The sequence below is a fragment of the Pipistrellus kuhlii genome, unplaced genomic scaffold, assembly GCF_014108245.1.
Source record: "Pipistrellus kuhlii isolate mPipKuh1 unplaced genomic scaffold, mPipKuh1.p scaffold_m20_p_28, whole genome shotgun sequence".
Taxonomy (NCBI): Eukaryota; Metazoa; Chordata; class Mammalia; order Chiroptera; family Vespertilionidae; genus Pipistrellus; species Pipistrellus kuhlii.
The window spans coordinates 2621160-2635875 of NW_023425527.1; the positions used below are offsets into that span (position 1 = coordinate 2621160).

The 14716-nt window shown below is 44.5% G+C and overlaps 1 protein-coding gene across 5 annotated transcripts in view; it reads right to left on the bottom strand.

Annotated features, from left to right (window-relative positions):
• Positions 1–996: 996 nt before the first annotated feature.
• STXBP4 (syntaxin binding protein 4) overlaps positions 997–14716 on the bottom strand; it is a 110430-nt gene continuing 96710 nt past the window's right edge. For 4 of the 5 annotated variants that reach the window (XM_045587351.1, XM_045587350.1, XM_045587349.1 and 1 more), the window contains one exon: positions 997–2821. In XM_045587351.1, the coding sequence (XP_045443307.1) occupies positions 2686–2821 (136 nt within the window). In that variant the 3' untranslated portion in view covers positions 997–2685. The remainder of the gene's footprint in view (positions 2822–14716) is intronic. The other variant, XM_045587353.1, reaches the window with a different exon arrangement.

Genomic DNA, 14716 nt, shown 5'->3' on the forward strand with positions numbered 1-14716 from the left:
CTTCAGGGAGTTCCTACTAAACAAACCCCTAAGTTCTTATTCCTTTAAGGAAAAATAAAAAGTTTTGGAGAAAAAAGAAAACAAAGGGGGGAAAAAGTTTTAGATTATGAATTTCGTATGGTAACTTCAAGTCCTTATATCTTGTCTGGCGTTTAGCAGGTGCCCCAGAAATGGTGGCCGAGTTGAATTGGCTTGGGAAGAGGCAGGAGATTATGATCCTCCTTATACAGATGGGGAAACTGAGGCCCAAATCACTGGTAGGTGTGTTTGTAACTGTGCTTCGCACTTTACCAAGGGCTCTCACCCAAGCGAGCTTGTTAGAAGTCGGTCCTCATGACTATCATATTTCTGATGGAGGGAAATGACGTAAGTATTTTCGGGTAATGATAAGCTCGACATCCAGTGAGTTAGTCACTGCTGACTAGCTTCTACGGAGTCAGTGTCTGCTAGCAAAGGACATCTAAACCTGCTGTGGACAAAGTTCAGATCCTCAGACAACGATGGAAAGAAAGCTATTCTCCTAAGCATAAGAACAACAGAAAGCTATTGGCAATTTTAGCACCAGAAAAAGTCCAGTCACGTAGAGAGAAGGAGCTCTCATACACTGTGGGAGTGTGAATTGATCCTATTTTTATGAGGAAAATGTATGAATAGCTACCAAAATCATAACAATTTACTTTATCAATGCATTCCCACTGTAGACATATTGGCGCAAGAGAACATAGCTACGCGAGGAAAAGGATACAATAAATATAAGAATATGAACATAAGACTATTCCCTGTGACATTCATGGTCAGTAACAGAAAACTTAAGACAGCCTAAGGGTCCATCAATAGCTTGTTGGCTATATGCTACACAAGGGTTATCTGGATAGTGATACCTTATGCAGATGTTTGAAATATTACGTCAATCTATGTATTGAGATGAAAATAAAACACACACACACAAAAAAAACCACACACAACAAAATGGAGCACAATGTAGTAAGCCATAGAAAAGCTGTCTAACAGTTTTTATTTCCTTTGAGTAAAAATACTCATCAAATATTAGTGACAGCTACCGGCTACACCTCTTGAAAGTGAGATGGGCTTTTTTTTTTTTTTTCCTTCCAACTTTATTCAATTCCATACTAATCATAGAAATAGATTATTTTTAAAATTCAAAAATGTAAGAGAAGCTGTCCAATTCTGGCCACCTGAGAAGCTTTTTGCTTCTTTCCCACCAGCAAGCAGCGCTCAGGAAGTGGGAAGCAGAGGCTGGAGCGAGGAACAGCAGCTTCTCTGCTACCCGGCGTGCGCTGGGGACAAGTATTCTGACCTGTGAATGATTCTCACTCCCTTCTTTCTCAGTGTAGCACCTAAAATACAACCCTGGGTAAGAATAGATGCCTCCTTCTTATTCAGTCGGTACCTAATGCCCAGGACATTGAAAATGACTCCCTCCCTCCATTTTCTGGCCCCGGGTTTAATCATTCCACCAAGAAACGATCTTTAGCAGTGCTCCACCTCAATGGCTCATTCCTGCCAGACGTGGTCCGGCACGCTGACAGGAAGATAAAACAAGAGGTAAAGCCTAATTAGCTGGTGGGCGACACAAGCAATAATGAGGTCAGTCTTGAACTTGGAGCGGAAGAGTTCAAGGATGTCTCTCCTGACAGCAGAGGAGATTCTGGGTGCCCTTCTTCTTTCTCATCAACGCCCCTCACATGTGCCCAGGGGCAAGGGCACCCTAAGCCAGGCAGATCCTGTGCAGGAGCCAGGCCCTTTACTTTGAAAAAATGTGAGCTGTTGCAAGAAGCCTGACAAAGCATCACAGAACAATGCTCCTACCAGGTGGGGCCCGGGGGTGCAGGAGGGGGAGGCGGAGGGTGATGTGGGGCCACGTGCAGCTGAAGAGGTGCCTCCTGAATCCCTGCGGCCACCGAGAGCACAGTGTGGAGCTCAGCTGCGTCAACAGACCCCGGGGCCCTGCGTGCGGGGACAGCGGGGTGCAGGGCAAAGGGCCGGGCAGAGGATCAGAAGACTTAGGTGTGTGCCTCAGTTCCAGGACAAGGTGCCTGGTTTCTCTGAACCACTATTTCCATAACTGAAAAAACAAGGACAGAAATCACCCACTGGCTCTGCCTCCGAGGTATGCTGATGGTTTAAAGAAAATAGGGCCAGAAAGAGCATTAGGTAAATGAGAAAGCCCCATAAAAATGCAGGCGGCATTTGTGAGATAGTTTTTGATGATAAAAAAAAAAAAAAGCCCCAAAGCTTGCTTAAATCACTTTCCTAAGATACAAATCTGAAAGGTTAGCGAATGACCAAATAGATGAAGTCTTTCGCTATGTTCACATAATTGTCCAACGTAAGTCCTAATTATAGAACTCACTGTATCAGACACTCCATAGAGAACTGCATATAAAAATTATAAGGATCTAATTCTATATAAAAAAGTATACAAAATATAAATGTGCAATTATAGATGACTTCAAAATACAGGACTAGATTATTCTTACAGGACTACTGTAGTGGCAACTGTACGACCTTGCGAATGTACACAGTTATAGCAAGAAGCTTTACCAAAGTAGCGTAAGTCAAGTCTCCGTTTCACAACTTTAACACGTAGTGTGTTCATTCCTATGTCAGACATTGCGCCCGAGAGCCGTCCGCGTGGACGGAGACGCGAGAGGACCGCGGTGCTCAGCTTCCTGCAGAAAACCCTCCGCTCTTCTGGTCCGGGAGCTCCCGGGGGCCGTCCTCCTCGTTCTCCTCGGAGCAGGGCAGGCTCAGCGCGCTCACCACGGGGTGGATCCAGGACGTGGTCTGTGTTACGTGACTTGAGGGGAACAAGGAACGCAGTTACAATCAGGAAGCGCGTCCCACCCGTCCATGCAAGTACTCGGCCTAGGGACTGCTTCTACCAACTGCAGTCCCAAGCGGGGAAGCAGATGGAACCAGAGCCAACCTTTTTAATGTCTTACACGTGCTTTAAGGTTCCACAAAAACCACGTCTCTTTTCTCCTGTGGTAACAAAAATGGCAGGAGAGTGATTCGTCGTGGATTCCTCGCCTCTCCTTACCTGACAGTCTCCAGCTGCAAGCTCTCTGGACCCTTTTCCTTCTTCTCCTTTTCTGATGCTACTGCCTGGGTCACTGAGTGGCTTCTCTCTCTGCCTCTGTTCTAGTCGTTTCTAAGTCACGGCTCCACTCCAGCCAAGAGGTCTTTCTTTCTAACGACAAATCCCACACGGTTGCTCACTTGCTAAAAATTCATTGCCAGCCAGTGCCTTCTGGCCCGGATACGTACTCCATCCTATGAAACGCTTTGCTTTTCACCTGCTTCACCAGGGCTTCCTTTTCTGCGACAGTCTTCCTCTCCCACTGGGTTCGTCTAGGCGACTGAGTCTAAAGAGCCACCTCTCCCTCTGGCGTCCTCCCATCCTCGCCCATCCCTACCTGTCATCATGCCATGGGACAACATGCGTTTATTTTTAGGCCTTCTTACTGCACACAAAATTCCTGGAGGGTGAGAATAGATTCTTTTCTCCAAGTTTACGGGACTAACTGTTCTCAGAACAGATGACTAGTCGTTTCCGGAAGGTGACAAGAAGGAAGGGAAGGATGTACACAGGACGCAGGCCATGTTGGGGTGGTGGTGAGACATCACACAGAGCGCACCCCTACCTGGTGGTGGTGGTTTCTCAGCACTAGTAACCCACACACCTGCAGTTGGAGGGGTGTCCTGAATCCACCACTGCTGGCCCAGTGGCTGAGAGCGGGACAGAGCTTCTGGAATTACGGCCATCTGTTTCTTTTCCGTGGATATTCTTTCTGGCCCTGGTTCCCCCCACTGCCTTCATCCATCCCACCTCAGTTTCCTCTGCCCCAATCCTATCCAAACTCAACCTCAGCAGCAGGAGCGGATCTTAGGGCGAGTCCTCCTGGGCTGGCATTTTGAGGATCAAATAGGTTGTGGTTCTGGATGGATGTCCTATCTTACAGGGGAACATTTCCTGAAGTGTGTTCCAAGGATCTTTACATGAAGAAGAGCATTTTATGGTGAAGTAAGTTTGAGATCTGTTGTAGTTAGGTAGGTTTCTTTATTCCAGGATTCCCCAGAACTTTTAATATACACCTGAGTTCTCAGACTCTCCAAGAGTATGCCATCTTTCTCACACCAGCGTGCATTCATGAGCACACACGGGGCTAGTGTTCTACAGAACACGATGAGGGAGTCGTCACAAAACGCACTTGCTCTCCTGGCTGTGGGTGACGTAACTGCGAATGTTGGAGTGAGTATAAAATGGTCACTGTCACTGCCATTACTGCATTTGGGTTGTTGTCAACCTTATATTCTAAATTCTATCCATATCCCCCTGTAAAATTTGTTCAACTTGTCTGTTCACACATTAAAAGTGCATCTTTCCATGGAGGAAGATCACCGATGGGTTCTCGGGTGGGTAAGAATTTAGGCTGTTTGAGAATCAAAGGTGAAGGCGGTAAGGCCCAGAGGTCATCAGTTTCACAGCCGCAGAGTGTGGGTAAGTGGTAGAGGGACGCGTTCCTCTCTGCACAGCGATCCGCATGACTGTTACCTCAAATGGTTGAATGGAACGTCTAATTCAGAGGCTGAATTACTATCGCAGCTGATTCTGCACAGGTTAACTCCACTGCAAGGACTTTATAAAACTGCAAAGCTCCTAAACTGGAAGTGGTTTTAAGTAAATAACATAAGGGGGCATGAATGCCACTGCAAGGGGAAATGAGGATGCGTCATCCTGGGCGAAGTCCATGTTTAGGGCTAAAGGAAACACCCTGATGAGACAGTTTTGCTCATTCTAAAATCTTGAGATATATATATATATATATATATATATATATATATATATATATATATGTATGTATAGTAATATTTATCAGCCCATTTACCAGTATGTTAGTCCAAAGAAGAGACTTTAAATGACTATAAATTCTCCCTCCCCTACCATGTTCCCTAACTGAGGAGGGTGGGAAGAAAGACTGCCAGAGAAGGAAGCCCTGTGAAGCAGGTAAAATGGGAGCAATGACCTAAGAGGTAACTCCAGGTGCATGCTTTCCTATTTGACTTAAACAATTATGTTTTCATGCTTAAAATATAAGTGTCCACATGCAAACATTGTGGACCATCTATAATAATAAAAGGGAAATATGTTAATTAGACCGGACGTCATTTCAGACGTCCTTCCTGACGAAGCGGGGCCGGAGGGAAGCCCCAGGGAAGGCAGCCCGGGTCCCAGGTGCCTGCAGGCGGCCCGAGGGAAGCCAGCCTGAGTCCCGGGTGCCTGTGGGTGGCCGGGAGGATGCAGCCCGGATCCCCTCATCTGGGGATGTGCCCTGAGTGGGAATCGAACTGTGACTTCCTAGTCTATAGGGTGACATTCAACCAATGAAGCACTGGCTGGGATTGTCTGGACATTTGAAAAACACACACCTAAATACCAAATATGGAATTAGAACAGCTACTACTAGAAAATAAAATAAAACTTCACTCTGTGTGTCAAGCACACTTTTCATCCAGGTCTTCTGCAAAAACCTCCAGAGCACCAATGCTTCTAAATGAGGTGAGGCAGGGGCAGTGCCTGGCAATGAGTACACACTCAATTAATGACCGTGGCCAGCTTGATAGATAACGAGGGCTTTCCGATGACTGTGAGAAAAGCTTAGAATTCTTCCTATGATGATGGAACGGGGCATCTGTGTGTTTACTGTTCAGTTTTTTATGTCCTAGCGAGCGCTGTGTGATGAGCTCATCCCAGATCGACTGCCTTGGAGAGGTTTATGTGCTTGGTAATTCGACTGAGAAGAGAGAAGATAAATCAGCCCTGTTGATGCTGTTTAATTAATAAAGACCCCGTGGTTCATAGAGTGAGATGCTGCTACTTAGTATGAAAAATGCAGAGGCCTGGAAAATAGATGAGACTGATTGTGAAATGAACATCTCCCCTTGGAACATGCAGTACCTCTGGCCAATGTGCCTGTGGAGTGTGCATCTGACCTGATTTGGGGCGCCATCAGCAGCCGTTCAGATATATTTGAAAATATAAAAATGATCACATTACTTGCCTCTGAATCATCGCCAAATCTGTTGTTGGAAAACATTAATGTTTGATTTGGGGAGATGACTGTGTTGAGTTTTTCCTTCTATAATCATAGTAAATTGTAAGACATAATTTAGAACTTATTAAAAAAACTTAACAGAACATGCTTTATTTTATTGACAGAGAAATGTAAGTGAATTATTTAAATTTCATTATAATGACTTTCCTTGTGTTTCTTACCTCCTAGCATGCAAAATGCTTTCTTTCAAAAATTTAGGGCAGCATATTGAGAGAAAGTGGTTTAAAGATAAAAAGTCTACTCATTTTGTAGAAATTCATTCTTATAACTGTCTGTGATGAAAGAGTCCCTTTTGTTAATCTTCCATTATAGATGGCACTATTTATATAACATCGTGAAATTAACACGATTTTAAGTATTATTTAATCATGTTTAAGATAAAGCTGCAGAATAATGAGCCAAAGAAATTAACTTCCAATGCTCTTTTATTGGCGGTGGGGGGGAGAGGGGGAGGCAGGCGCTATCTTTTTTTTTTTTCTTTTTTTTTTTAAATCATCACCCGAGAATATGTTTCTGTTTCTATTCATTTTAGAAAGAAAAGAAGGAACAGAAGAAGGAAGGAGGGAGAAATAAAGGGAGAGAGGGAGGGGGAGAAATATTGATGTTAGGAAGAAACATTCATTGGTTACCTCCATATGCACCTCGGCCAGGGACTGAACCTGCTACCCAGGTATGTGCCCTGACCAGGAATCAAACCCACAACCTTTTGGTGTATGGAACAATGCCCCTACCAACTGAGCCACCCAGCCAGGGCAAGGGGGCGAGCTAACTCAAGTATATAACATTCATATGAACTAGAAAATGAGAACAAAAAAGTGAATATATGTTAATTCAATCTGTTTTAGCCACCAGTAACTTCAAAACACTAGAAAATTTTACTACTGGCCATAAACTGCAAGTACTAATGACAATAAAAGATTCATACTTAAAAAAATAATTCCAATTTAAAACAAATTAGCTGGTAAGAACAAAAAGCAAATCATGGCAATAAAATTATTAAAAAGTCAGCATGTAATCTTATCAGTTACTGGTTATGACAATGGCTATAGATTTATTAGAAATACAAAGTATCCATTCCAAACATGTGTAAGAGAAAATTACAGGCGATTTGTTCCCACTGATAAAGACTTCCTTCTTGCATAATTTTGAAAATATACTGCCAAAATCAAAGTGGGGTATTTCTCAGACCAGGCTGAGCATTCTGGACTTAGGAATTTGAAGATCCAGTGAAGCTCTCATCAGGTATTAGCAGGACCCCATCCAAATCTTCAAAGTTTTGAAAACAAATTTTATTTTTATTATACATTTATGGCACTTTCTATAAAAAAAAATACATAAGCTATCTTTTGAAAATTCAAAACTCCATTACAGTCACGCGCTGCTTAACGGGGACTGTGTTCGGAGAAACGCGTCGTTAGAAGTTTTGTCCCTGCACAAACATCACCGAGTACCCGTGCACAGACAGGACGGCACAGCCGCCTGCACATCGGGGCTGTGCGGGATAGCACTGCTCCCAGGCCACAGCCCCGGACAGCGTGTTACTGTACAAAACAGCACACGATTAAGTCAAGCACAGAGAAAACGATGTGAGCAGGAAACACGGTAAGCAAGAGGCATAGGAGGCTGCTACCTCAGGAACAGCACTGTTTTATAGCAAACGTCCTTTTTCTTTGGAAATAGAAAGGATAAAAATAAGGACAAAAAGTACACTATTGTGAGTACACAAACAAGTGGCATTTTTTTTGCACCAGCCTCACAGCAAACCTGGGAGCAATGCGTTGCGCTGCGACACTGCAATAGCTACATCGCCAGGTGATGGGAATTTCTGGCTCCGTTACAGTCTTAAGGGATTGCAACCTTGATGCCCCTTTAACATGTAACCAAATGCGTCCAAAGGTTCTAGGGATTAGCATGTGGACATCGCTGGAGAGCCATTATTCTGATTGCCACGCTCCCCCGTCCCTTCAGCTGCTTCTTCCACTACAGACTGAAGAGAAAACCCTACGGGAAAAGGCCCCGTTTGGACGAACTCTTGCAATTTGCTGAAAACTTGGTAAATATAGAAGAATAGAGACTATATGCTGTGTTGTTATTGGAGGAAGAAAAGGAAGGTGCTAGAGATCTCACGGAAAAGAGCTGTTATGGACTGAATTGTGCCCACCCCTTTCGATTCCTATGTCAAGGCCCTAACCCTAAGTTAGGGGTGTCGAACTCAATCAGAGAAGGGGCCAAAATCTAAAATCCAGCCTAAATCGCGGGCCGAATGGTTTACTGAACAGTCATAAACTGTCATTGTGATGGAAACGCAGCGGAGTGCAGTGATGACAGCGCGGTGCGGGCCACATTGCAAGGCCTGGCGGGACGGATTTGGCCCGCGGGCCTTGTGTTTGACACATGTGCCCTAAGTGGTTACACTTGGAGATAGGACCTCCGGTGAAATCATGGCGGTGAGGCCCGGTGCACTGAGACTACTGTCCTTGGAAGAAGGGGACACCAGAGTTCTCTCTCCATAAGTTCTCAGAGGACAGCCCATGTGCGTGCTCAGTGAGGAGGTAGCTGCCTGCATCCCAGGAAGACATGCCTCAGCAGAAACCAGTCCTGAAGGCATCTTGATGGTGGCCATCAGAACTGTGGGAAAATAGACTTCCGTGGTATAAGCCACCAGTCTGGGCTACTTCGTTATGGCAGCCCTAGCTGACTAATACAGCAACCAAATTTTTAAGGGAAAGTGTTTGACAGAAAGCTTCGTATTTGCTGGAAATTTTAAATAAAGGGTTGTGGGGGCAGAGAGAATGTCACATCTGGCTAAATAAAAAGTAGAACCCCAGAAAGGCGACGAGTTTCCAAAGTACTTTACGCAGTCCCAGAGACTGGCTTCTATTATCCCAGTGGGATGCCACAAACATACTTCCGGCCTCAGTTCCACCTGTCACCGGTTAAGTGGGGAGAGAGCTTGATGCCGGCTGTCTGGATTGGATGTTTTATTCATTTCCGTGGGCTTTGCCATTCCGAGTAACCCCAGCCAGCTGGCTGGCCTTTCGTTTAAGTGACAGTTGCTCACACAGAGCTTCGTGTTGCTACCCCTACCTAGATATTTATAGAAAACCCGGCTCAAGCTGTCTCAGGCTCCTGAGCAACGCGCCCTCTCTGCTCCTGCCACAGGGCTCTGACTGGCCGGAAAGTGGCCCAAGTGTAGGCTGTGGCCACGGTTTCTCTCTGCAGCTGCGCCAAGGCTGTCATTCAAAACCCCTTTATTGGAAAGTGGCTACAGTATAAAGTAAGGAAGGGAGAGGAACTAACAGCTGCTCATCACTCTGCACGAGCCAGATATCTTGCCAAGGGTTTTACATCCCTTGTTTTATTCAATTCTCAAAACAATCCTGAGATAGAAACCCACCATTTTTGCTTTTGGATGAGAAGGGGGAGTACAGACAGTTGAAATAATAGCAAATATACCAGGGTCACACTCAAAAAATGGTGGTGAAAACAACAGAATCTAGTCTGTCTGATATTAATGCCCATGTTTTTTTTCCTTTTTTTTTTTTCTCTCTCGCCAATTGTTTCTCAGAATTGCCAGTGACAGCATTCATTCCTTAATGAATATTTACTCAGTCTCTATACATAGCAGGCACCAGACTAGTTACTGGATACTCTAAGCCAGCTGCCACACGGATGGCTACATCCAAACTAGTGATTTCGATACTTTACAATCTATTCATAGCTAAGAAGTATTTGGGGACAAAATATTTAAAGGGGTCCATATTTCTTCCTTCATTGTCGTCTTGTTAATAAAATGCTCAGGATTCTCATACATGCAAAAGATAGGGAGGAACCTACACTCTTTCTCACCTAGGCTCAGGTTAGGTGCACAGAAATTGCCCTGATGCCCCATCAAGCGAGCCTCAGATTTAGCGGGTTGTCAGTGGGTGTTTCTTAACTCCTCAAAACTCAAAGCAGACGGATTAATGAGGTTTTCAGTATGAGGGCTTCTGACAGTGTCCACTAAAGTGGAGTTACAGTAATCTGCCATGGATTTAGAGGTGAAAAATAGTATCTTTTTATTTCCAATCCGGAAACTGTCCCTTCCTCTCCATTCTCCCTTCTCACAGCTCCTTAACTTTTTTTTTTTTTTTTTTTTTTTTTTTTAATATATTTTATTGATTTTGTACAGAGAGGAAAGGAGAGAGATAGAGAGTTAGAAACATCGATGAGGGAGAGTCATCAATCAGCTGCCTCTTGCACACCCCCTACTGGGGATATGCCCGCAACCAAGGTACATGCCCTTGACCGGAATCGAACCCGGGACCCTTCAGTCCCCAAGCCGACGCTCTATCCACTGAGCCAAACCGGTTTCGGCCTTAACTTCTAATTACATGAGAATTACCGAAGGTAGGCTCTACTTGCAAAATAAAGTCAGAAGGTAATGTAGCTTCCAATTTTTATCCTTTGTGTTTTCTATTTTTAAAAAAATGATTTAACTTAACCCTTTAATTAGCATAGTAGGCTGACAAGAACAATTTTATTCATAGACAGGTATGATCCACATTCTTTCCTACCTTGGAACAACCTAATAGGATATTCCCACCCAATTCAGACCATGATTTAAGAGTCATTAATAGCCCTGCTGGTGTGGCTCAGTGGTTGAGAGCTGACCTATGAACCAGGAGGTCATGGTTCGATTTCTGGTCAGGTCATATGCCTGGGTTGTGGACCTGATCTCCAGTGGGGGGTGTGCAGGAGGCAGGTGATCGATGATTCTCTCTCATCATTGATGATGTTTCTATCTCTCCCTCTCCCTTCCTCTCTGAAATAAATAAAAATGTATATATTTAAAAAACAGACACTAATGGATCCTGACTTTTGATAAATGAGAAGAACTTTATGCCTATTGGAAATCCTTTTAGGGTCATAAAAGCAAAGCACTTAAATACTATCTCATAAGAACTTGGGGGGTAGAGGGGTGCTGCCATTGGTTGTTATTCCAGCCTATTAACTAACTGTCTTATTGCTGTCCATCCTTGGCAGAGCTCCTGTGTTAGCTACATGTTCTGGAAGACAAATGACTGCACAGTTATGGCACATAACTTACATGCCTGTTCACTCCCCTCCACTGCACAGCAGACATCCCTCGTGGATCCAGGCCCACAGCAGTGAGGGAGAATGTGGCCTCGTAACAACTACCCCTGAGAAAGGGAGCTGAAACCCACTGGCTTTCTCTGCTCCAGAAAGAAACCTGCTTTATGGAGAAGTCACAGCCTCCCCAGTTCCACTGCCACGCGTCTCTGATGCTGTAAGTACAGCACCTCCTCTGGAGTGGAGGACAGGATTCACAGTGTGAGCAGCAATGTCTCAGACTTTAGGATCCGACAGAAAGGCATGTCAGCACAAATGGGGGGAGGGAGAAGTATAAACCAAGTGTAAGTAACCTTTAAAGAGAAATGATTATACCTACTTGAAAAATCACCAGAGCATAATTTTATGTTTGAAGCAAGTGTCTGATATTGGGAATTGCATTGTTTGTACAGCTGCATAGATGATAAACGTGATAGCTGCACACACAGTACACTGTGAAACAGCACTGTGGTGGGCATCCTCCAGCATAGATCCCAGTAGCCTCACTCACACCTGGATAGCTGCTGCCTACACTGGAACGGAGGGGGAGGGGGGAGTGTCTGTGTGCCCAGTGGCATATGGAGAGTGATGGCATGTCATCACTTCTGAGACCGGTCCTAGAAGGCACTGGCTATAGAAGGTTGTGTTGATCTGGATGTTTTTCTTGCTCTCTCTTTTTCTCGCCCCTTGCTTGGGGGGAAGCGAGCAGCATGCTGGGAGCAGCCCTGTGGGCCTATGGAACAAGGTCCACATCGTGGCAAGGAAATGAGACCTCCCGCCAGCAGTCCCCTGTGGGCTTGGCACAGATGCGCTGGTCCCACTAAGCCACTCTGCAATCCCCACCCCAGCCAGCAGCCTGACTGCACTTTCCGGAGAAACCCGGCGAGACTACGCTGACCCGGCAAAACCACACCTGGATGGTCCACTTTCGGAAGCTCGGTGAGAAAGTAAATATGTTCTGTTTGAAGCTGCAACGCTTGGGGGAATTTTATTATGCAGCAATAGAGAATTAGCAAAATAAGGATCCCTGATCATTCTAAGTCTGAATCTTTCAATAAAAGGTAAGAGTACAATGAAAGCAAGTAGCAGCTGTCTAATTTGTAATATTTAAATTCTCTTTTACCATCAGACATAACTAGCATGATAGTTTTGTAAAATTATGTAACATACAGATAAAGTACATGAACTTGCAAAGTGGAGTCATACCAAAGACCACTATAAATGTGGAATAATATACTACTTCAAAGGGAAGATAAAAAGGTAAAAAGAAAAATGGTCAAAGTTAATCAGATAACTTCATTAGAGAACCATCAAACAACTGCCATTTGCCATTACATTTAAGAATGCTGCAACTCTCTGTCTAAGGAAAAATTAAGAACATTTTCCCTTGAATGCTCACATATATATATATATCAACTGAGGAAGCCCTGCCCATATACATATGTGCACACACATATTGGTATAAACATACACATACACATAGGAGATATACATGTTCTCAGTTCTATGAAACACTCTAGCAAGGCCATGTGCGTGGTATGTGAGGACATGGGGCCCTCCCTAAGCCCGCCCTGTGGGAATGGTGAAGGCCATCGGTAAGAGGCCTGTGAGACCTCGGGCGCCTGGCCAGCTGCTGGCCCAGGGAGAACCTGCTTGTGATGTGAATGCAGACAGTAAACAGCTGCAGAGAAACAGCCTGCGTGCTGTGTTTTCTGGACTCTGTATAGCACGGTACTTGGAAAGTTTGTGTTGCAGAATCCACCCCCCACTCTCCTGTATGATGCACAGGCTAGTCCTTGTCCACCCATGTCTTTCCCGGCCATTCCTCCGGGAGTTATTTCTTTGGAATCAGCAAACAACATGCTGAGGTTTTCTCGGCTCTTTGCATAACACCAACACTTGGCATAAACTTGTTGACACCAGGTGCAATGCTTTCTTCCCTTGAGTCAGAACCGGACTAGACAACCACAAAGTTTTAATAGCTGCGCAATGGATGGACGGGGATGTTCGGTGAGGACAGTATCTGTCTGGGCATTCTTGGCAGCGCTGACCTGTGCCTGAGGCGTGGCTTCCATCAGAGGTAATAATAATTCAATTCCTGGGATGCCAGTGACAGATGTCCATCTCCAGGGAAAGACTAAGTACACAGACCATCACCTCCTCTGGGTCCCTGGAGGGTGGTTTCAATCACAAGTACAGGTGAGAGAGGCAATAACCTGGATTAATTACTCGTTATTCCTTGCCTCCAAAGTACATTAACCTGGTAAATGAACCACTGCTACCTCAAAAAACAGCACAGGCTCTCCAGGCTCAAATGTTGGTTGGTGTAGTGGGACGATCAAGATTTAAAAAAACAAAAAGCAAAAAAACAAAACAAAGTTCCAAGAAAGACCCAGAGTAGATGTGTGTTTATGCAGACACTACTTCTCTGGCGGAATCATCTATCTGAATGCAGCTAAGAGCCAACAAGCAAGCCCATCAAATGTTAGAGTGAGTGGGGGGTGAGGGGGGCTCACTTTGGCTAGAAGTTGCTAATTTTGGGCAGGTGCTGTGATAGGCTCTTTTCATACATAAGCTCATTCATTCTGGACAGAAACACTAGCCTGGGAAGCACTAACATTCTTCCCATCTCATAAATGTGGGAATTAAAGCTCAGAGAGGGTAAGCCCACATGTCCGTCACTCACCTATTCTACAGAGACACCAGCATTTGAACCCAGTTTCCCCCACTCCAAGGCTCATGCTCCTTTTTCCCCTCTAGCACACGACTTTCCTGATGGAAGGCACCTGTGCAGGAACGTATGTACCTGACTCACACACAAACCCCTGCAGACACACCTCAAGGGCTACTGACAGCCAATTCAATTAGTCTGATTAACTGGTTGCCTTGTCCTTTCAAATAAGAACGCCGGGGGAAGAGGGGGAAGTGCATAGAGGATAAAAAAGAAGAGTGGGGTGAGGGATAGACAGGCATATTGAGAACAGAGAAATGACCGCTGTTCCTGAATTCTAGCTTATACGGTCTAATATCCCCCTGCAGAATTCACTCTATTATGTATAAGTTAGACATTTGCAATAATTTGTGTTTGTTCAGTGGTCTGAAAGGTAGGGAAGTATGTAATAATTATGAAGTAAGACTTTCATAAAGAATAAAGCTAAAATAAGGGTAGGTGCTTGAATAGGGATAATTTCTAGCCAACCCCACTCCCCCCAAACCCAATTGCTGATATGCACCCTGTTCCTCCCTGAGGCTGGGAAAGGAAGCACTGGTATAGTGTTAGATTTTTGTTATCTCTACTAGTTGATCTTTCTGATCTCCAGGAGATAAGTACTCATTCTTAGAACTAAGTTTCTAATCTGCTGTTTTAAAATGAATAAAATATAGAATTCTTCTTAAATGAAGATGTTTAAAATGTCTTCTTTGTCACATGTAAACATACTATATTAAAATAAGGAGATGGAGGA